Here is a 24,437-nt window from a genome sequence, read left to right on the forward strand (position 1 = left end):
CCAAAACCAAGAATGATCCAATCCAGCATCCACTTCAATAGGGGAGGCAGACACATAAGTCGGAAAAGTTTCCATTTTGGATTCTCTCTATCGCAGATTTTTAAAATCTATTAATCTGATACCTGACATTAATCTAGTCACGTTTTTGCTGTAAATTCAAAGAATTAAAGCTCAAGGAAGAATAAAATTCAAAAGCAAATGCAAAGCTTGTATTATAATTTTATTTTATTTTTAGTGAATGTTGTGCTTGACTAATATCCCTGCAGAGAACAAGGCCAGCAAGCCATTCTTAGTATTATAATGCAGGCATTTCCCATATATTACACAATCTTTGGTTGTTGAACACAAAAGAGCTGATATTCAGAATGACATAAAATAGAATCAATATGTTTACTATCTGATAGAATTCCAGAGTACTGAATGGTTTGAAAGTGACAAACACTTAAACATTAATTTTCTACAGAATGAGAAAATTCCCCTGGTAAGCTGGAAAGTGGATCTTTCCATCTACAACAAGACAACATTTGGCATCCTTTGGCCAGATAGCAGCATATGGTCTTTTAATGGCAATTAACCATCTATATATAACATCTATAACATCTATATGGCAGAGATATTTTTGAATTACCATTTGATACTGTGAGATGGTTCTGCAATGCCATAATCATTTCACAGATGCACATCTGGTCCATTTCATTTCAGATAAATCAACCTTGCAAAATTCTACTTGCCCAATGTGATGTGTGCTTGGATTTGCGTTTTTTCCTTCCATTCTTTTTCACTAGCAAATAAAACATTGGCACTAAGTTTTTTGCACTGTCGTCCAGCCTCACAGTAAATGATGGGCAAGCAGATTTTGTACATGGGCTGGTAAATTTGCATAACCATTTTGCAAAGCTGAAGATGTCATTCACATGCAGCATTTAGATATTTAACGACAGTTGACTTGCAGCACTTTTGACCACTTTAACACTGTTGAATTTAAAGTACCAAAGGAGCATTTTAAAAAATTGGAATCTTACCGTTAATAAATATATAGATCGTAGATTCTGTCTTCTTTTTTACAGCACTTGATGACGCATATTTGCAGCTATAGTATCCAGTGTCATTTGCTTGAGCTCTGCTCAAGGTCAGGCTACTACAGAACTGTTTGCCATTCCTTCCACAGGCATATTTAATTACTTTCAGCCTTTTGCTCGCCTTACTTGGAGCTTCAGGCAGAGACCATGAATGAACCATTTCCCCCCTGCAAACACAGATAAGGAAATAAAAACAATGATGTTGGGCTACAATTATATAGCTCCAGTTCCCAAGCTTTCTGTTTTATTATATCAGGCTATTTCTGGGGTTCTCTTTAATCTTGTTCTCCAAAAACAGCAACGGAAACAACAGAGAGCTATTAAACAATTGCCATTGAAGTTAGCCCCCCATTATCCCCCAACACTGTTCCCTGCCCCCTGTTTTATCTATCACAAAAAAAAGAAAAGAAAAACAAAAAAAGTCCTGTGGATTAATACCCAGGAAAATTATCCAACCCAAGTCAGCTGGTTACCTGCATGTGAGATTTAAAGTCTGGCCTGCTCGAATGACGTGTTGTGCGCCTTTTATACTCAGTTCAGGACCTTTTAATTTTGACCCTGAACTAGACCCTAGAAAAACAATAAGAGAAGCATTAACAATGGTAAATAGCCTTCCCATATTCAATCTGCTCACATTCACAGTGTTATCATCACTGCAATGTTGCAGTGTAGCTGTTGGGTTTTTTTCCCCAAACACCTTCCCCTGGGCCAAGGAAGTCTTTACTCAGGGCCCAAGAACCTCTTCTATGGAATTAACAAACAAAGCGGGGAAGGAATAGAGAGGAAACTTCTGCAAGGTTCCCCACACTGAGTTTGCTCCAGAATTGTTTCATTCGGGGGGACATGATTTTCCCACATGGAATAGGCCCTGGACCCTGTGGATCAGTAGTAGACTAGTATCATGCACATGGTGGCTTGCTGCCCTCATAAGCCTCACATTGATCACTCCCTAGCTATCTATCATCAATGGAACAGCACTAGCAGGGCTCCCACAGCTAGTTACTGCCCCAAAGACATCTGACTGTGTCATCTCTCCATGAGGAACTCCACAGGGCCAGCAGGAGTTCAATGCAAGCCCTAGCCCATTCCCCAGGTGCATGCCTGGGTTCATGCCTGAGCTCTCTGTGCAGGCCAGAGACAGAGGGAAAGGATGAAGCCATGGAGGTGGCTGTCTCCCCTTTCCACGGAGGAGGCTGAGATGCATGTGTGGATCTCTAAGGCCCTCAGTTATGCTCAACTCTTGTATAAAACTCTCTGCAAAGTCAATGGGAGCTTTGAAAAGACTGAGTAAGGATGGCAGGATTTACCCCTTTTCATTTAAAGCCATAGCCCCTCTGTCTAACATCCCCTATGCTGCAAGCTCCTCTGCTGTAAAGAAGCCTTGTAAGGCCACTTGGTCTGTCCTTGCCTATCATTATAATATTTACATGGAATCTTTTATGTCAAGCAACCTAAAATATAGTCCTTTAAAAACAAGTAACAGAATTCCTGTGGGGAAAAAAACAGTCAATGCACTGATCCTGATCTCCACTCACATCGACTGCAAAGCATCCAGAAGCTCGCAGCACAACAAGCAAATGTCAACTGTCTTAACCTAAATTTTGGCAGTAACAAAAGGCTGGGAAATGAAAGGGATAAGGATTTCATACTGCAGTAAAAGAGTGTCTGTAAACCTGAAAGGATCCAAGAGTAGTTTGATTTGAAGAGAAAAGGAAAGTAGTTTATAGCCAATATATGAAGGGGACAGCATTATATGTACAATTATATTGTCCATTATGCACTGAAATATGAGGGAGTAAGAGTTTAATCTGTCTATTTTAGATCATTTGAGGGGGCCTATCACAGTTGTATCAAGGCACCAAATAGCATAGAGATCCATTTCCATGGTGGACTTTGTGCCACTCCCAGGTTCAGCAGCTTCTGCTTGTTAGGTGGTGTGTGCATGTGAATTTCTTGTCTGTAATGTCTGGAAGGCTTTTGCAAGAAGACACACATCTTGTATCATGTTCTGAATATGGACAGTTCTCAAGCTGAGCTGAGGGCCTGCCACCACAGACAATCTATCTCCTACTTTGGAGGCCTTAACCCTGGGCACTGTTCGCTGCGTTGTCCAGAGGAGGGGAGATGACTTGGTAGGCTGTGAGTGGAGAAACAATGTAGCTGGGCTGTGAGCCACCAAAAGTCTCAGTAAGCAAGATAAAGCCTTTTAATTGGCAATGGAAGTGAATGGGGAGCCAGCTGTGGGCACACAGCACCGAAGTGAAGTGTTCTCAGCAGTCTTTCCTGCTGGAGACGTGAGCCACTGTATTCTGTACAAGCTTGTGTTTCCTTGTTGCTTTCCTTCACACCCCCAGGTGCAGTGAATTGCAATAGTTTTGTATGGGCACTGTGTCCCTTGGGATCCTCAAGCGAACGAGATGTAATGTGCTGATGAGTATGTCTGTGTGTATCTGCACTACTGCCCTCTCTACCAGATGGAACGTCAGACCTGCTCATTTGCTGCTATTTGTATGTCTGGTAATTGGCCAGCAGAGAATACAAACGCTACTACAGTTAACAGAGGTTCTCCTTTGACGCCGGGTGTGGACACAGAAGGTCCAGTTTGAGCCCTGCTGTAGACCATAAAGTACTTGTGACCAAGCTGTGAGGTAAAAATGCTGACAAATAAGTCATATGCATCCATAGAATCACTTCTATATGTATCTCATAAGCTATCACAGTATGCAAAATTATATAAAGTTAAATTAATAAAATACAGCACTACATGAGGTTGACTGGCTGTCTACAAAGAGATTAAATGGCAGTTTCCTGCATAGATATCTTTTTAAAAAATCTATACTGGGTCTCTGCAATTTCTTTGAACAATGGTGGGCTGAAATGTGGAAATCAGTCTTTCATAAGAAAGCTGACTTTTTAAAAACCAATGTCACTTCTTTCCCTCCAAATCAAAGAATTTGCCTGAAGACTATTGTTTTAAATAGACAGTTTTGACAAATCAGCACAGCAATGGTCCTGTAACAAGTGATACATCAGTTTTTATTGTGTTCTCCTCATCAGCAGAATTGTTAAAAAAGATAAATTCTAGCCCATCATAACATTGATACATGTCAAACATCAAATGCCTGGCAACCCATTCTGGGAAATAAAAAACCCAGTATTTATAAAAGTCCAAACAATCCTTATAGGCTGAAGACTGAATTCAACTTGTATTTGACATGACATATTAAATACTTATGCTGTGGTGAAGTCATCAATCCCTTTCATGGTTGCTTAGTCCAGGCTAGAACTTGAGGGTGACCATGTGTGGGACACAAGAGAGCGATTAGTCAGTCTGGGAACTAGAAAGCCAGAGAGAACCACAAGATCTTTCTGTGCTCAGCAGCCTCACAAAAGAATTCCCTTTACAGTCATTACAACTGAATCCCATCTCTCAGCTGCACTGTACGGTATTCTGCAATTGCAACACGTAAAGTCTTAGCAAAAAGGTGGTTTAACCTGCATTCTGCACATTCTAAAGTGAGAGGTTTAGAATGCATAGCATTTCCTACTTTTTATTTCCATAGCATCCTTAAAAGTCTGGCCACAACCAATTTATATTGCCTCTTTTCCTATTGCAACTAAGCATTATACTGATGTTCTTGTCTATGCTGAACCTCTGGGGCTCTGCCTTAAAAACACCATCTATCTGCAACAGGGTGGACTAGGCCCTGAGGCCCCCTGCTGGATATCTTGTGGTTCTGCCACACCCTGCCCCAGAAAAGAGCAGTAGAGAGGTCCTCAAAGCTGCCTAGAGTGGCTATGTGGGAAGCTGCCAGTCAGGGCCAGGCAGGTCAGTATAAGAAGAGCTGCAGGACCAGAGTGAGTTTAGTTCCTTGCTAGAACTAGGGGAGAGTAGATGTGCTCCAGTCTGGCTGCTAGGACTCCACAAGGACAAGGCCTTGAGGTAAAAGTGAAGAATGTGTGGGAGCCCTGGGGAAGTTGCCCATGGAATTAATGCAACAATGCAGTTTATTTAAAGGGACATGGTGGAAGGCTGCTACCTAAAGGGTCCCTGCACTGGGACCCAGAGTAGAGGGTGGGCCCCACCAGCCACTGGGAAAATGACCTGGACTTTGAGGTAAGCCAGAATGGGAACTGAACTGTAGTGGCCCAGCTAAAGAGCTGGGGCCAGAAAGGGCCTGAGAGGGTGAAGACATTGGCTCCAGGGAAGGAGCCCTGCGTCACTGTTCTATTCTAGAGCAGGGACAGACAGAGAGACATTACAGAGGGCACTGAGAGAGGCCACTGTTGGACTTGTACCCCAAAAGGGGTTTGTGTTGCTTTTATCTCACAGACAGACTGTTTTTGACTTGGCTGAAGGGCTGAGTCACTGAAGACCTGCCAAGAGATCCATCAGCCAGGTGGGTTCTCGCAAGAGGTGGGTGCCACCCCAATATAAGAACTAAAACCAAAAGCAGGCTTATCTCTAACCAAGAGAAAAGGGGCCATCCACAAGAGGTTGGTGCCCCCCCCCCACCCCCAAGAAAAGACTGTGATTGCAGTTTTATTGGCCAGAGAGAAAAGGGGATACTGTGAGAGGTAGGTGCTGACCCCATTACACTATCTTTAATCATTTGTATTTACTGAGGCACTGGAAAATTGCAAGTAGACTCTTCAAAAGAAATCTCTTTTTAAAATATTCCCTATGTATTTCTGTTCTATTTCTATAGCACTTCTTCAGCACACTGTAAAACCTGTGATATTGAAAAGCACACAGCTGAGTAGTGACATCAGGATTTGACCCTGAGGCAGAACACTTAGCCAAAGCCCATTGAAACCAATGGGAATCGTTCCATTGATTACAATGGACTTTAGCAAAAAGAAAAGGAGGACTTGTGGCACCTTAGAGACTAACCAATTTATTTGAGCATAAGCTTTCGTGAGCTACAGCTCACTGCATCCGATGAAGTGAGCTGTAGCTCACAAAAGCTTATGCTCAAATAAATTGGTTAGTCTCTAAGGTGCCACAAGTCCTCCTTTTCTTTTTGCGAATACAGACTAACACGGCTGTTACTCTGAAATGGAGTTTAGAACAGACACCCTAAAGACATGAGCTGAAGTTCACTGAGTATTGACATGAGGGATTTGGCCTATAGGACTAATGCATAATCAGTCCCAACAAATGCAAAATCCCTCTTCATTTCAATGGGACACTTTTTTCCATCTTAAGGAATGCAGAATCAGTTTCTGCAAGAAAATGTTCTCCTATATATTAGTCTCTTGAATATAACTTCTGAATTATTCAGTTGCCTTGATTAAATTTAATTCATTCATTGGAGGAAGGGCTGCTGTCCCTACATTCTAGTTATCTTCAGATCACTGTCTTATTTGTTAAATTTGTTTTGTATGTAAAAATTAATCTGAACTTGTCAAAATATTATCATAGGCCAGATCTGCAGCTGGTGTAAAATCAGCGTAGCTACATCGAATCTGACCTCCAGTATAATGAGTAAACTCTCAAGGCAGGTCTTTGTCTTAATTTTCTCTCTACCTTTTTGGGGTATTTTCAACCACGTTTACATACCAAAAGCAGATGTTTATTCACTAGAGACCAGGTAAGAAAAGATCCTGCAGCTGTTTCCTAGATTATTTCAATTACTATTTCTACATGTAAAAAGTGAGTAAATAAATGTGTCTGCTGGGGTATGCAGACAGAAGACTACTTGGTGATTGAAGTTAATGTGGTTACATTACATTTTCTCATTCAAGGCCCTATTGAGGAAAGCATCTAAGCTTATGCTTAAAGTTCAGTATGTGCATAAATCCAAGTCACTTAAACATGGGCTTAAATTCCCTTTAAGTGGCTCCCTGAACAAAGGTGCTTTCCTGAAACAGGACCACAAGCATTATCAGAAACTTGTACATGAATCATAAAGTCTTTTGTGGCTCATCGACAACCACATTGTTCAGTGGAAATAAAATTGTCTGTTTCTAAATGAACTGTTAAGTGACGCTTCACTCCATGTGGTTATGGAAATATGCTTATGAATGTAAATATAATGTAACTGGAATATGCTTTATGCAGAAGGTCTCTTGTAAGGTATCATTACAAAGCTTATAATCTACTGAGTGTGTTCATCCTATTTGTATGAATGTATCATTCTTGTATCTGAAGCTAGAAATATGAAGTATTACTTTGAGGTCCTATTGTAATTATGCAAAGTGTGGGCCATTAATGGTGGCTTGGAATCTTGATGGCTCCCATTAACTAGGACAATTGGTTGTAAATGGCTCTGTTTAATTGTAAGCCTTCCTGTGTTCCTGTGAGTCAAGCCGGAAAGAATGGAGGTTTGGGGTCTAACAGAATTTGTGATCATGTCACCTGGTACTGGAATCCATCTTAAACCTGGTGCTTTTCCATTTAGAAGGAGGGATGGAGACCCAGAGAGACAAAAGATTCCCGCCTTGCGCCAAAGCCATAGAAGAGGGTGGAACAGAAATCCCCTAATTACCACCTGAGGTGGAACAAAGACTGTACCAGGGGAAAAGATTGGGCCCAGACTAGGAAGGAGTCTAGCCTGTGAAAGAAGCTTATTGGAACATCTCTGAGGGTGAGATTTACCTGTATTCAGTTTCTTAAATGTATTAGGCTTAGACTTGCGTGTTTTGTTTTTATTTTGCATGGTAACGTACTTTGTTCTGTCCATTATTACTTTGAAACCACTTAAATCCTACTTTTTGTATTTAATAAAATCACTTTTTTGTTTATTAATAAACCCAGAGTAAGTGGTGAATACCTGGTAGAGCAAACAGCTGTGCATATCTTTCTATCAGTGATATAGAGGGCAGACAATCTGCGTTTACCCTGTATAAGCTTTATACAGAGTAAAATGGATTTATTTGGAGTTTGGATCCCACTGGGAGCTGAGTGTCTGGGTGCTGGAGTTAAGTGACTTGCTGAGCAGTTTTTGGTTAAAGTCTGCAGCTCTGGGGGCGTGGACCAGACCTGAGTCCATGTTGCAGCAGACTAGCATGTCTGGCTCAACAAGGCAGGGTTCTGGAGTCCCAAGCTGGCAGTGGAAAATGGGCTCAGAGGTAGTTTCAGCACGTCAGGTGACAGTCCCAAGGGGATCTCTGTGACCAAACCTGTCACAAGAAGAAAGGGCCACAAATCTATAAAGAAGTGATTTATGATTTGGCAACTCTGACTAGTAAATTTACAGTGGTTTTTTTATCGTCTTTCTAAAAACTGATTTCTTGGCTCTGCTAACAAGTGCACTAATGATGTACTGGATAAACTCTTGTAGACACTTAAGGTCTGACTGATTTTCAATTCTGAATCACTAATGCTAGATGTAAATACTGAGAATCTGATTAAATTTGCTTTATAATAAAAATCCAAGAAGGGTTGCAACTAACCAGTAGTGGTCAGGCAGCTGTTGAGAAGAAAAATTAGACACTTTGGCTTAACTTTTGTCAATGCTCTCAAGCTAAACAATTTGAATATTCCAATGACCATGTATTTGATGATTATGCGCATTCCTCTATTCATGAGGATTCTAAGATTCAGGCAGCAAGGAAAATTATTTGTTTTATTGAACTGGCTTTGTACCTAAGGGCAGAAGTCAGACCAATGATTGGAAAATCTGCGTGCCCATGACAATATGTACCACCAGCTTGACTTTTAAGAACAAATTATTATTAAATACAGGAGCTGCCAAAGATCAATCAGGACCAGGGCCCAGTTGCACTAGAGTCTTGTTGGCATTGACGCTGTACAAACAAAAAGGAGACAATCTTTCCTCCACAGGACACAATCGGAGGCTGTCTACACCGCAAAGCTTACAGCGCACAGTCATGCCACTAAGGCCTTGCCACGGTAAGGCACGCAGTATAGCCGCTCTTTATCGCCAGGAGAGAGCTCTCCTGATGACAAAATAAAACCACCCCCAATGAGGAGCAGTAGCTTTGTTGGCAGGAGAGCCGGTGCTTTTCATTGGTAAAACTTGTTTTGCAGGGAGGTGTGTGGGGTTTTTTGTTTTTTTCCCCACACCCCTGAGCAACACAAGTTTTAATGACGAAAGTGCAGTGTAGACATAGTCTAATAGGTTTTCTGGGGATTCTATCTGATGGAGTGGGTATGGCCTAATTGCCACCACTGAACTCAGGTCATCTACGGGGTGCTCCAGAACACTAATCACAGGGTCAACCAGCTAGTCATTCATTGGAGTGTTCTGGTTATGGTTTGTTTTTGTCTGTTTTGTTCTGCTAATGGTGAAGGACCAAAAATGTTACAAATGTTGCACTCTTTTCTCTGTTAATCTGTGGTATCAGAAGCAAAAATGTCCCTGTACAGAATCTCAAGAAACACCATTCAGAACCCTTATAAAATAGGAATCCTTGGAAATGCATGCTTCATTATAATCCAGGAGACCTGCCTCATAGTTACTGAGCTCAATGCAGGAAATTCTCTAAGCACCCCAACCTGTGATCAAAAGAAATCCCAGATACATTTGATATGTATCCAGGTTTTGTCCTACTACATACATTAACTAATCTAAAAGATACAGCTGTGTTTTGTAATCACTGTGGGCAGAATTTAAAAACCGCTCTAGTGTTGGCCTAACTCTGCTCCCATTGAAGTAAACTGGATTCTTACTGTTGACTTCAAGTGCACTTTAAATATTTAACTCCAGTAATTAACCACATTAACACTTAGGCACCTAACTTAATATTTGCCCTTACAGACCCAATATATAAGGCTTGACACATGTTTAATTTTTCAGATTTCCAGCAACAAAGCCCTGAAATACAGAATCCTATTTGTATTAAAAAGTCCACACACACAATAATAGAGTTACCACTTAAGTGGTACAGGTCTGAAGAGAAATAGCTTTTCTTTACATTCCATCCCTGCATGGGTCATTAGCTTTCCTACATTTTTTTAAATGATACAAAAATGATTCAAAGAACAAATGCAATAGGGTTTGACAAGCTTACCAGAAAAGACAAAGAAAAGGAGAATCGCACAGAAATTCCTACTGTCAATATTTACAAGGGGATCACGCCTTCTGTGTACCTTCTTCAGGCATTTTACTTGACACTGGCTTTTTGGAAAGGTCATGGCTTAACAGGACATGTTCATTAATCATTATGCCTGTCACTAAGCGACCATCAGCAACCTACCCTTACAGTGACCTACATTGGCGTGTAACTTCTTTTCATGTGACAACAGAATGACTCTCCCCTCCCCCCATATTCACTTTTTTTAAAGTTTGTAGGACACCTTTAAGTCAGCCAATCAGATTATTGAACCAATTTGTGACCTAAACTAGTGTTTGCGCCAAAGTTACCCATGCTGCCTAAAGACAGGGTCAAAGAACTGTTTGAAAAGGCACAGAACCCAGCTTGGGCAGTATTTGGTATATGAGGTAGAGCTTTCAGCTGGAGATGCAAAGGAGCTAAAGAATAAGTGGTTGAAGTATGCTCAGCATATGATGGAACTACAGCACCCTTTTTGCACTCAGTAAACAAACTTGTACTCTGACTATTTTGTGGACTTATACATAGCCTTATTTCACATTATTGTACACCCCAAATAAAATACATGTGTATATGTAAATGTTACTGATACTGTGTCTGATCTACAGAGTACATATATGCCCCAATTCTGCAAACACTTACACACATGGGTAACTGAACACGTGGGATGAAATGAACAAATCTTCTGTCTCGTTAAATGTTGTTTTTTACTAAGATCCCTTCACCACACCAGTTAGCCTGAATGTATTAGCTAAGCTTTCTTTATCTACACAATGAAGAGGTTAATGAGAACGATCCGTTTATCTTTGCCAACTGCGGTGTACACAGAGCTTCTGGATTTAAAGTGCCATCAGTGTGCAATAAAGTTATCCATCATAGCCTAATTGTTTTATTAAGTGTGAGATTTGCATGCATTTTAAAGCTCATTAAACATATCTCGCCCTTAGTGCTTTCTATTGTCAAATATAATTTCCTCCCAACTTAAACAAATTTATACTCAATCATCAGACATAATTTTTATATTGGTACAGGACACTCTACCATTGGTAGGAGAATGGTTAAGGTCCCCTAAGGCCTTTCACATCTCTAATTCCCACTATTCACAATTCTTCTTAGCCTGAATAATTTAAAGATTCTTCATTTAAAATATGGGCTAGACTGTGCATTTCTTACTTATGTGTATGTTCGCTGCCTCATACGAGTCAGCCCACTGAAGGGAATGGAAACACTCACACTGGTAAACAGACATGTAACAATTGCAGAATGTAGCCAAAATAACCAAAAGTGTGGCTCCATTCAGTGGACCTCTATTGAAAACAATGGTCATATACTGATGTACACTAGCTGGTTCATTGTATGGATATTGGCCAATCTATTCTTCTGTATACATGACTTGTTCTATTCTAATTTATTTTTTAAAAGACACCTTTGTGCTCGCAAGTCTTTATTACAGAATTCCTGTTGGTGTACTGTTACATTATGACCTTTTCTAAAGAAACTTGGTGCTGTTCAGTGGGTAAAGTCAGTTTATTTTTGGTTGGAATATTTGTGTCTGTGCATAGTTTTGGTTCCATTATTGAGCTAAATGATACCTTTGCCTAAAATCAATCATAGAATCATAGAATATCAGGGTTGGAAGGGACCTCAGGAGGTCATCTAGTCCAACCCCTTGCTCAAAGCAGGACCAATCCCCAACTAAATCATCCCAGCCAGGGCTTTGTCAAGCCTGACCTTAAAAACCTCAAAGGAAGAAGATTCCACCACCTCCCTAGGTAACGCATTCCAGTGTTTTACCGCTCTCCTAGTGAAAAAGTGTTTCCTAATATCCAACCTAAACCTCCCCCACTGCAACTTGAGACCATTACTCCTTGTTCTCTCATCTGCTACCACTGAGAACAGTCTAGATCCATCCTCTTTGGAACCCCCCTTCAGGTAGCTGAAAGCAGCTATCAAATCCCCCCTCATTCTTCTCTTCTGTAGACTAAACAATCCCAGTTCCCTCAGCCTCTCCTCATAAGTCATGTGTTCCAGTCCCCTAATCATTTCTGTTGCCCTCCGCTGGACGCTTTCCAATTTTTCCACATCCTTCTTGTAGTGTGGGGCCCAAAACTGGACACAGTACTCCAGATGAGGCCTCACCAATGTCAAATAGAGGGGAACGATCACGTCCCTCGATCTGCTGGCAATGCCCCTACTTATACATCCCAAAATGCCATTGGCTTTCTTGGCAACAAGGGCACACTGTTGACTCATATCCAGCTTCTCGTCCACTGTAACCCTAGGTTCTTTTCTGCAGAACTGCTGCCGAGCCATTCGGTCCCTAGTCTGTAGCGGTGCATGGGATTCTTCAGTCCTAAGTGCAGGGCACTTTGAAGAGTCATTTATAGCTCTGATTTCCTTCTATTTGCAAGAAGAGCTATTCACCTCGTCTGTCTTTGGTTTAACTCAGTATATTTTTTCAGTTACTATCCATACTGCATGTGGCAAAGCAGAAACCTAACAAACAGCTACAGTGCAAAAATCCGAGTTATTCTGACTTTCTGAAAAGTTCACAACACCACCCTCTAACTCAGCTTCTTCTATGGTAGCCCCATTACCTATTATAATGAATGCCTCACAATCTTTAATGCAGAGGTCCCCAAAGGACCCTCGGGGGGAGTGTGGATGAATGTTGGGGGGGGGGGGAGCAGCAGGACCTAGGCCAGCCCTCATAAGGGGCAGCAGGGAGCACCAACCAGCCTTGCTCCACCCTCAGCTCTGCTCCAGCCGCTGGTAGTGGTCCCAGCTGAAGCTCCACTCCAGCTCCAGTCTCGCCCCCAGCCTTGGCCCCTGACCGCAGCCCGGCTTCTGCTCCCAGCTCTGGCCTCCACTCAGCCCTGGCCGCAGTTCCGTCCCCAGCTGTGGCCTCAGCCCCTTAACCCGTATCCACGCCCCCCACCCCCAGCCATGGCCCTGCTCCCAGCCTCAGCTCCGAGCTGGGGGTGCAGATGGAGTATGGTAAGGTATGACCATGAAAAGTTTGTGGACCACTGCTTTAATGTATTTATGCTCATAGCACTCCTGTAAGGATGGGATGTGTTATTATCCCTTGTTAGAGATGGGGAACTGAGGCACAAAGACTTGCCCAAGGTCACACAGGAAGTTTGTAGCACAGCATCCTGTCTCCCACATCCTAGCTTATTGCCCTAACAGCTGGACCATCCTTCCTCTTAAGTAGGCCATCTCAATAAACTAGCATAATGGAATAGTAGCTTTAATTTAAATGGAATTATATATGGCAGTAGCACTATATACAGTAATAAGAGTTTATAGGTTTTCAGCAAGGATATCAACAGCAATAATTAGAAACACACACCGTGTGTTCATGCTGACCTGCCTTGTTTCTCACTGACTCTGCTCTGTAACTCATGCATGCCTCGCTTGCAATCGCCACGTGTCCTATTTTACTTGCAAGTTCAAGAACATCATTAAAAGTTACTTGCATACAAAATGGGCATCACCACATCAGGATGATAATTCACAGATTCTTACCTTAAAGCTAGAAGGAACCATTGTGATCATCTAGCCTGACCACCTGCGTAACACAGCCCAAAGAATCTCACCCACTAATTTTTGCATCAAGCGCAAAACTTCTGTCTGAGCTACTTTAAACTATCAAACTATTTTTAGGGCATAATCATCAGACTATGAGAGTGGATGAGCTAATCTCCCAGTGGGACCTGAGCCAGCACATTTTGAAAATCTCAGGGTTTACTACCCTGTGTCAGAAAAGTCCTGTGTATGGTAATTAGCTCCTACTCTGGCTCCATGTCCTGGAGTCAAAAGGCAGTCAGATATACAGATGAGTAGCTAGCTGCCCGAAGGAGATCTTGACAGGCAGAGGAAGATGTACCCTTTTCACCAAACCTCATGCTCAGGTCTGGATCTGAGATTGAGGTTCTGAGATTGAGGTGGCTGCACTATTATTTAAAATGTATGCATTTAGCATTTTGAAAAAATAAAAATTGCCAGCTGCTACACAAGCAACTTGTAACACCTAATAGTTAAAACGGAAGGCAGTACAATTCTGACAGCCTCTCAGCTGCATACTTGGGTGGTACACGCTACCAAGCCTCCAGCAGTAATGTTCTTGTATATGTATGTATTCTCATATGTACCCAGACACGTACATCCCAAACACTGACTCCTCCTCAGGAGTGAAGATATTCCTGGCCTAGTGGAGAAGTGAAGCTCGCAAGAATCTGGGCTGCAGCCACTTTATTTAAAGGTTAAACGTCTTTGTTGATGGTATCTAGAAATATAATATCAAGTCACAGTTACAGGTGAGTGCATGAAATAAACATGCATGCCAATTAGCAGCATCCAAAGGTCTGCCATTTCCCATAGTACGTTGACAGCTATGATCATCACACAAGTAGTAAAGACCATAAAAAGGATGCCAGCAGTGCAACGCTCTGAGCCCAGGTATTAGGTGCTCACAGAAACTTTCTCCACTCAGATACTTATTAGCTAAGTATTTGGAAAGTACTGTACTACTGTAGCATAAATACAGTGAGACCAAAACTTCTATAAAGGAGTCATGTAAAATTCCTACATAGAGCAAACAGATGAGTTTCCCCACTCCAACTAAACTGAACAACAAATACACAATTCCTTTCCTAGCAAGCTTCCTAACATTCATTATAGCTTCTCTTGCATTAGAAAGAAAACAAGTTATAACAGACTGGATTTGGGGAATATTTTGTATGGACATCTTAAAAACTCAAAACTTTGCCTACAACTCTCTGGGAACATAGGACTGGAAGGGATCTCCTGATGATATGGAGTCCAGTCTCCTTCTGTCACCGGCAACCCCATCATCTAATCCAGTTTGTAAATTTATCAAGTTCCATCTTAAAACTAGTTACATTGTTTGCCCCCCACTATTTCTATTGAGAGGCTATTCCAGAACCTCACTGCTCTGATGGTTAAAAACCTTCTTTTCATTTCTAGCCTAAATTTAATCATGGCTAGCTGTCCTGTCACCGACGTTGTTCTTCACCATAAATAGCTCTTCTCCCTTCCTGGTGTTCACCCCCCTGATGTATTTATATAGAGCAACAATAACCTCTCTCAGCTTTTGTTTTGTAGGCTAAACAAGCCAAGCTCTTTTAATTTTCACTAGCTCCATCTGACATCTCAGCCTACCAAATTCCAGCTATTTCACAGTTTATTACTAATCAAGACACAGAAGCAAACTCAGTGACTAAGCAGAAAAGTTGCAGCATTTCCCCTGAGCACAAAGCTTTTGAGTTATTATTTTCAATATTCCACAGATAACACCCCCCAAAAATGCTGTAACTTTAAGAGAGAAAATACAACACCAGAATGTTACTTTCATCTTCATTTTTTTAATCTGTAAAATAGACCATTATTCAAAGGCCCTGGATACATGCACAGGAAAAACCTAATGCAACAATTAACTTTTAAAACTAGAGAGTCAAACAGGAACAGCAGATTCAGAGTAAAAGACTTTCCCACTTCCTCTAAGACACACTCCACACACCCTGTCCCTGTGTAGGGTCAAACTTACCCGCTTTCTTGGTTTGGACTTTGTGAATAAATAAATCAGCAATCAGACAAAAAAGGCCAGTCCAAGACTCCTCCTGAAGTTTGGCTGTTCTTAGAGTACTTAGCTCAGGACAGCTCAGCCCACCTCCTAGGTCCTCAGTCTCATACCCAAGCTTCCTCGATCAGGGCAGCCTAGTGTTGAAGGCTGCTTTCCCCCTTTTTTGTTAGAGACTTCCTCCCTTCTGGCAGGTGTGGTAGGGCAAAACCAGCTTTAAGCAGCTGTCTGAAACAGACCACTAACCTCATCTTGCTTTGATCCACTGTGCGATTTGTCAGTAGATTAGGACCTCAAACTACTAACCAGCTAAAAGGACAATAGTGCTAAATTAATTGCAGTCATTTAACTCCCTCTCAGCAAATCAAATGACATTTGGCTATTAGAGCTGCCATAAATATGACCTGATTAATGGCCCAGTTCACGCTATCTTACAAGGAAACCTGTATTGAAGGAAAAGGAAGCATCTGATGAAGTGGGTTCTAGCCCGTGAAAGTTTATGCCCAAATAAAATTGTTAGTCTCTAAAGTGCCACAAGGACTCCTCATTGTTTTTGCTGATACAGACTAACACGGCTACCACTCTGAAACCAGTTCCATCGTGGTGGTTCGTTCCATTCCCCCCATATAACCACAGGGCAAGATCCATCTACAGAAAGGAGCTAGGGAGTATGAGATTGCACTGTTTTATGAAGATACCCCAATTTAAAAGGGAAAAAATATACACAGATTATAATTTTATACTACAGCATCACATCAGACAAGGACAGCTGGATTTTTTACCCCAAATTTGGAATATCAGGACAAAAGCAGGAGAAGTTATATAACATAATATGTTAAAAGACCGTCGTTATTTTATACACACTCGCTATAAAGGCTGACGGCACCTAACTTAAGCAGGCATCAAGTTTATGTTAGCTCCTTTGGCCCTTGAGTCTACAGCTTTTTAATATTCTAATTAACAGAATTGTTTTGGATTTTACCACAAACAACTTTCCTCAAGGAAACTTTCCCTGGGGAAAGGTTATTCCATAACTGCCTATTGCAGGGTTTCTTGCACCTTCTCTGAAGGCTCTTACACTGGACACTGTTGGTGACAGGATACTGGGCTAGATGGATCTCTGGTCTGATCCAGCGTGGCAATTCCTATGTTAACGCTATTCCAAAGAAATTCAGAATTTTGTCTGAGTCATTTCCATGGGAGCTTTTCCAGGGAGACTCATTCATTCAATTAAGAGTGGAAATAAAAGACTTGGATCCTTCCATTCCATGGGAAATCACACAGGAAGCGGGTTGGGGGAGAATGATGTGAAATTCTTCTCATGGAGTTTCCCCACACTCACCCCCAGGGAGTGGAGCTGATCGTTCTGGCCTAGGAAAGCAGGGCTCTCAGGGGATCTGTCAAAACAACAGAGAGATCTGTTCAGAGATCCTGTACCTCTACAGTGTCTGAGAGGCCCTGTGCCCTCCTCCCTCACTTTCTGTCTAATGGAGCCAATGGGGAGGTGGTGTCAGGACCTTCCCAACCAGCTAATGTCCTCCCCAGTCAGCTGATGCCCTCCAGTGAAGTTCCACAGGGGGTGGGGGAGAGGAGCAGGGGCAGAATGACTGTGTCTCAGGCTGCAGTAACACTTGGGTGAATTTAGTAATAACATTCAGGGGCCACGGGCAGAGAAGATGATGTGGTTGTGTAACTGAATTCCAAGGGACTCTGCTTAGGAGTAATTATGTGTATGTATGAATAACTGTTTGCAAGAGTGGTCCCATATTCCAAAAGCATGCTGGGATCCTTCTGGAGGAAAATCACGATAGAACTGTAAATCATTATCACTGTCATTACACGTGAGCACACCTGCTGTGAGGGTATGTTATTAAAAAAAAATCTGTACAAAGGCAGGAAGTAGTGGCAGATTACTTTGAAGAATTATTAACTGGGATGTCAGATGTGTTTCTTCATAAACACAAAGCAGACAACGTTCTGAGAAACAGAACGGACAAAAGTAATAGATTCACAAGGATTTATAATGGTCTTGAATTACTTTTGATAATATATTAGGCAAAATCATGCATTCCTTTACTTTAGGCTGGTATATTTCCTCCCACCTTGCCATGAATAAATCATACCCATAGACCCTCTCTCCCTCGCTGTATGTACTGGCTTTGCACCATGACATTCCATTCCAGGGTGGGGGAATGATACTGAGTTTCTACATCTTGGTAAGAGAAGATCGAGAATGCCCCTTGTCACCAACAACTGAAGATGAGAAGGTAATAGATTTTAGGGCTCCATCAGAATGAACAGTTCACACACAGCAAATGGAAAAGGCAGCCCATTCCTGGTTGTTAAATGCTGAGGAAGGTCATTTCTTAGGTTGATGAATAAAGTGTTTGTAAGTTACTTTAAATGGTCAAATGGAAGGGATTCTCAGATATGCTCACACAAGCAGCCATTCCCCCTCCCCCAAATACTGATACATAGCTTTGGCTTGGGGCTTTGTAGTGTAGAAATATTACACAGATGGTCAAAAAAGGGCAAAGTAAAGATAAAGTGTGTTTGTAAAGGAACTCTTGGTGCATAGCCGCAGAGAAATGGTCCAACAGTTGACTGTGATTGCCAGACATCCCTCTCTTGATGGGAAAGCATCCCCCACTCTTGCAGCAATCCCTGCTTCCTGCTCCCTTCTGGGTTGCATCAGGAAGTCTCAACGCCTATCTCTAGCAGACTCAAAGGAACAATTTCCTCAGTAGAATTCCACCCACAGCCCATGAGACAGTTCTGCAATGCTGAGCCTTACCCCTGCCTTTCAAGTCCTTCCTCAATCACCCCCTCTCCCTTTCATTTCCTTTCACTATCACTATCTCAGCCTGACATGAAAACCACCAGTCTGATACTGCAACCGCTTGCAATTTCCAAACTGCATAGAAGTGTGAGGAATCAGCAATCATTCCGGAAAGCAGCAGGCATTGCTTTCTGTCCTAACACACGGCCCACACGGTTAGCCAAGCCCGCTGCAAAGACCCTAGTTCTGGTCTTTGAAAAGTCTGACAAAGCAAAGGTCACGCTTGTTCATGAGCATTTTGAGCTTAAAAAACAAAAAATCTCATCTCACATCACCAATTAAAAATGGTAAATGCATTGAACGTTTGTGGGTGTGAAAGTCATCTTTATTATACAGTATACTATACTATACTATAAATGCTGATTTTCATTGACACTAGTGCAAATCTGGAGCAGCTCAGCTGAGTTCAATGGACTTACTCCAGATTTACACCAGCATACATGAGAGCAGAATTTGGCTCAAAAGAGCTATACTGTACAGAGGACCTTGCCAAAATACCATGGGGTAATTCCCATTAGGGCTGGTGAATCCCATTAGTGCGGTTAAAAAGTTAGAAGATTAAATTCTACATATAAATGGAAGAATAGATGCTTCTGTTCCACACCAGCTTCTAATCCTCCAGCCTTATGTAAATGTATGCTGGAATTTTTCAAGGAGGGAGTCAGGTGCCCAACAGTCATTGAAATTCAAGGGATGTTGGATGTCCAGCTCTTGGGTTCTTTTATTGCTCCCAGTCCTAATAAGACAGTGGACTGATCAACCCCTGCAGGCACATATAAGTGCAAAGTGCAGCCCACTGTGGCTAGGAAGGCCCCAGCACCTGAGGGGGAATTCATATCTGGGTCAAACACATGGTGCCACAATGATCATCCTAAAAGAATACACAACTTGAAACTCAAGCCCGAGCTCCATAGCCATCCCACCTGTGAAGGCTTCCCGGGACAGGCACTGAATTACCATGTCCCCTGCATGTCCTAACAATGCCCCTTCCCAGCAAGATCTCTGGATTTGCACTGCTGCTCCAGGCCTGCTGATGGAGAAGGGGTTAAGAGTGGCTTCTGACACTGCACCCCTTGTTTCCATGCTAGGCAAACTTTCTGCTACCAGGAAGCTCACATCATTCCACTGACAGGACCAGGATGGTGAATCAGACTCTACACACTTTGTGAATGGCAGGATCACAAGACAGTCCTTGTCCTGTTGCCTTTTGCCCCACCAGCTATGCCAGCCTTGTATGACCCTTTGTCCTCTTCTCCAACATATGCTCCCACTACTTCTTACACACTGCCCGGCCACAGGAAATGCCTTTGGGAGCACAAGGCCACTAACCTCTCCACCTTAAAATTCCTTCTCAAGATATAACTCTGCTGTGATGCCTCCAGGAGATCAGCCAACTAAAGATTGCATGGGGGGGAAGACTCAGGGATCATTGACATTGTTTATTACATTTTTTTAAATCATATGATTTGGAAACATCAGGTCAGGCATTATCACTATCTTACATAACCACATGATCTTATTATCATTATCTCTTCCTTCCTTACCTCCTATTGTTTGGTTGATACACTTGTCACATCTTGTTTTGAGTTATACTGTAGGCTCTTCCAGGCAGGAACCATGATTTTAGAACATCTAGTTCACTGGGGCCTGACCCTAGCTGCCACTGCAGTACTAATGATGACAAAAGTTAATGTGTAAAGTGACTAGCAACTGAAGCTCTCTAGTCTCCTATTTCTCATACTATTGTCGTGCTCAGTCCTAGTCCCATTGCTGGTACAACTTCAGTAGGACAAGGGCGGAGATCCAAGGAGGCTTTGGCTTTCGCTCTGTGCTGTCATTTAAAAATGAAAATACATATTAGCTGATCTGTCTGAAGCCTCTCTGAATGTACATGGTCTCTGGTTCTTCTATCACTAGCCTCACATATGGATAAGGGGCTTGGGCCCAATCCTTTAGCCCTGACTAGGACATAATCCTCCAGTGAGGTCAAGAGAAGAGGACTGCAGAATCTAGCTCTTTAGTTAGCCTCCTGTAGTCCTTCCACATGCCAAACCCCCATTGCTTGAAATGGGAGTCATAAGTGTGCAAGGACTGCAGGACCAGGCCCTAATATGGCATCCAAAGTTTAATTTTTACCATTTGGTAAAAACCTCACCCTAGACCAGTCAATAGCCTGGTGATTAGGGCACTTCGGATATGGGAGAGCCACATTTAAGAAACCGTGGTCTTAATCAGGCAGAGCAGGGACTTGAACTTGTAAGTCTTCTACTTGCCACATGAGTGTCCTGACCACTGGGCTATTAGCTATTCTAAGGGGGTTTCCTCACTCATGGGGTTTTTCATGAGACTGTTTGAAAGGTCTCCATTTCCTCACAATGCAGAATGGGGAAATGTTTTGTTTCTCAAAAATTGACATGGGATGGGAAAACCATTTCCTTCCCAGATCCACTACAGGGGATGGGAGTAAGAGTCTATGGAGAATCAATGCTTTTACTTTAACATGTAATTCCCCAATACCCCATTCTTCACCCCTTTAGTATTCAGGGTCTGATCCTGCTCAGAATTAAAATCATCAAGAGTTTTGCTATGGACTTCAAAGGAGCATGGTCACCCCTTCTGGGAGATCTACTACAAGTGACAGAATAGGAAATTTTGCAGGATTGATGATGACCAAATCATGTAGTCTGCCAGAGTACCCATGCCCAACCACCAGCTACCCATCCCAACTGAAAATCACTTGGCAGGATTTTGACCTACTGTCTCTAATTGTAGATATGCAGACAGCTCTGTATTCTCAATGCTTTCAAGTCAAAATCTGAACTAAGTTTCAATGCAAGAACAAAATATTTCAGGGTTGTTTTACTCATTTACACAAACTATTTGCATTACTGCCATGGTTTTAGGAAATTAACTCAGCCTTTATAAATGTATTGGTCATCAACTATTTAGTCTGGATTTAGTTGATTGAAACCATAAAGTAGAATAGTTTGCAATAAAATGTAACACTTCGATGGTTCTATAACTCCTCCATTCAACTAATTTATAACAAATAATGCAACAGATTAAGTTACAACAAGTCTGTGTTTGGCCCTAGGTTCCATATGCATTTTAGTATTTTCTCTCACTCGAACTCAAGACCTCCCTGTGCCTGGTCCAACTCCCGTGAACCTGCAGATGACTTTACCTCTCATCTGGAAAGCTCTGTTCCAGCGCCAGAAAAAGCAAGCATGCCACTGCGAAAATCCATACTCCGGTGCATCCCAGCTAATTAGCACTTCGCTCTGTTGGTCCTACTGTTTTGGGGTCCCCCAAATTGTATCATCAAAATAGACAATACATATTGCTTTTCCTATATGACCAGAAAAAATCCAGGCTCCAACACATCCCGGTGCAAGAGCAATCTGGGTTTTACCGGATCCAGGGAATTTTGACCACAAATCTCTACATTCTGTTGGAAAAATGGAAACCCAGTGTAGCTGCTTCCAGTCCTTGCTAAAAAATCTGGTCCCTGATACAACTCGGCACACAAAGCACTTGTAAAATCCAAACATGGACCGGGAGCCAGCATGATATGGCCCATTTTTTTCACCTAGATCCGCAAAGTTTTACTCTCTATACAGATACTCTTTTACATCAGGTAAATCTATGTCCAGAGCTCTGCTTTGATGGTGGATCTATGTCCTGGCGGTGTTATTTACCAAGGATATATCAGGATCTGGATCTTTGCAGTGGGATTGGAGCTGGTGCTCTTCTTTTCTGGTAGAATTTAAGGCTTTGAGATTTAAAACCCCCACCAGTATCTAGGTGCCGGATACATCTTTTTGCGGGGCTGCTGCTCTCCTCTGCTATAGGGGCTGGATTTTCGAGTTCGCTAATAGTTGCTACATTTTTTCCCCCTCTGTTAAAACTGGAATTTTGCGGAACTAGGATTACAATGGGCAGGATCAGGGCACTAGATGTGTCTTTTTTCCCGCGCTGTTGGGCCAGGATGGATCAGAGTCCAGATTTCTCCAGGAACGTGCGGCTACAGCGCTTGTCTGTTTAGATTGTACAAAATCCTGCGGGAGCCCAGTGCTAGAACCGGGCTTCTGCGGCGCTCGCTGCCCGGGATTCGTCGGGGTCCGGATTTTTGGAGAGGCGGGAGCCGCTAGCCTTGCTCTCTGTTTTGAAGCTACAAACTGGGGGCTTGAGGCCACAGATCGATAGGATCCAGCCTGTCCCCGAGATTTCTTTTCTGCCCATGAGAGTCAGACACGGGACAGCTCCGACGGGCATCAGCTTGCACAGCAATAGGGACAGAGCCCCGTTTGGGCACCCAGAGAGCGTCCCGGGGTAAGCGGGTGTGCGCAGCAAAGCAACCTCCTGCAGGGTGGGAAGCGGGGTCCAGACTGGGCACCATGGGGGTGAGGAGAAATGGCGTGCGGCTGGGACCCCAGCTCCGGCCCCCTGCGCTGCCAGGGAGCGGGGAGGGTCACACTCCCCCAGGCAGGGGCACGGGATTGGGAGGGTGTCTCTCTGGGGCGCAGAGCCAAGCGCAGCCGGCTGCCTCCTGAGTCCTGGACCACTTAGCTTCGGCCGCCCCCCGACACCCCGCCACCCCCACCCCGCAGGGGAACGGGCCACTTACCTGCGAGGAGGAGAGCGGGTGCCAGCAGCCCGCACAGCATGGCACCTGCGAGCGCCCGGCTGCCCATGGTCCTGCCCGGGAGGTGCGCGCAGGGTAGGAGAGCTCCGCCCGAGCCTGCTCGGAGAGAGGACGCGGCTCAGGGACACCCAGCAAAGGGGCTGATCCTCCGGCAGCCTGGCCGGGCTCGCCTTGCCCGCGGTGGCGAAGCTAGCGGGGCAGCTGGTCCCGGAGAGAGATCACCATCCAGCAGCCGCCTAGCCCCGGGACAACGCTGGGCTCCGCTCCGCTCCGCAAGGCGCGTCCAGCTGCGCCCTTAACCTCCCGTGGACATCCCTTCACAGGGAGCTGCCTGCCGCCCGGCTGATTTATAACCTCCACATCCTCCCAGCGGATCACGCCCTCCTCTCCCTGCGTCACCGGGTCCCCCCCTCCCCTACATAGCCTGGAGCCCCCCGGCCCCTCCAGCAGTGCCTCCGGCCCCCTGCCGTGCCCCGCTGCCGGCGCAGGAGTGACTCCGGCTCCCGAGCGCGCCAGGCAGGGCTCCGGCTGGGAGTCAGTGCCCACTTCCCGGCCTCTCGGGCCGCCGGTCAACTCGCCTCCGCGGCCCCCCACCCATGCCGCCCCCTGTCACTCCGATCGCTCTCCGGTCCCTCCACACGGAGACCCCCGCTCCGCTCCCCCAGCCAAGGGCGGCTGCGCTCCCGGCCGGAGCCAGGCGCAAGCAGGGCTTGGCCACACGTGTGTCCTTGTCCATCTGCCTCGCTCTCTGCCTATGTCTGTTATCACCCCCCCACACACACACCCCACCCTGCAGCAGCCTGAGTCGGGCAGGGCAGCGCCTCTCCATCGCCGCCTCAGGGGCCCGGCTCCGCTCCAGCCCAGCCGCGCTGGGGACCGCCCGGCCCGGCTCTCGCTGCCAGCGCATCCCCGGAGCCGCGAGCGTCCGGCGGCAGCCGGGTGCCCTCCAGGCGGATCGCGTGCCATGCTTGCCGCGGGACCTTTCCGCCGGCCGGCACCGTGCTGCCCCGCACGTCTCCCAGGTAAAGTACCGCCGGCTGGGTCGGTCGCTGAGCGCAGAGAGGACTTTCACCTCCGGGGAGCGGCTTCAGATCCTACCGCACACCAACGGAGGTGGGCTGGCTTCAGCTTCCCCTCCCCGGTCGCCCCACGGCGCTGAACGCCGCTCAGGGCCGAGCTCGGGACTGCTCAGCCGGGAGATGCTCCGGGGAACCTGCCCACACTCCTTCGGATGCTTCGAGGAGCTTG

General features: G+C 44.3%; 1 protein-coding gene across 7 annotated transcripts in view; it reads right to left on the reverse strand.

Annotated features, from left to right (window-relative positions):
- Nucleotides 1–23,579, reverse strand: part of FLT1 (fms related receptor tyrosine kinase 1) — a 137,422-nt gene extending 113,843 nt beyond the window's left edge. For 3 of the 7 annotated variants that reach the window (XM_043531325.1, XM_037891686.2, XM_027820351.3), the window contains exons 1-3: nt 23,172–23,578; nt 1,553–1,649; nt 1,023–1,246 (exon numbers count right to left, since the gene is read on the reverse strand). In XM_043531325.1, the coding sequence (XP_043387260.1) occupies nt 1,023–1,246; nt 1,553–1,649; nt 23,172–23,238 (388 nt within the window). In that variant the 5' untranslated portion in view covers nt 23,239–23,578. Of the gene's footprint in view, nt 1–1,022; nt 1,247–1,552; nt 1,650–17,047; nt 17,083–23,171 lie in introns of those variants that run through there. The other 4 variants (XM_043531337.1, XM_043531330.1, XM_037891697.2 and 1 more) reach the window with 4 other exon arrangements.
- Nucleotides 23,580–24,437: the final 858 nt, after the last annotated feature.

The sequence above is a fragment of the Chelonia mydas genome, chromosome 1, assembly GCF_015237465.2.
Source record: "Chelonia mydas isolate rCheMyd1 chromosome 1, rCheMyd1.pri.v2, whole genome shotgun sequence".
NCBI classification, from domain to species: domain Eukaryota; kingdom Metazoa; phylum Chordata; order Testudines; family Cheloniidae; genus Chelonia; species Chelonia mydas.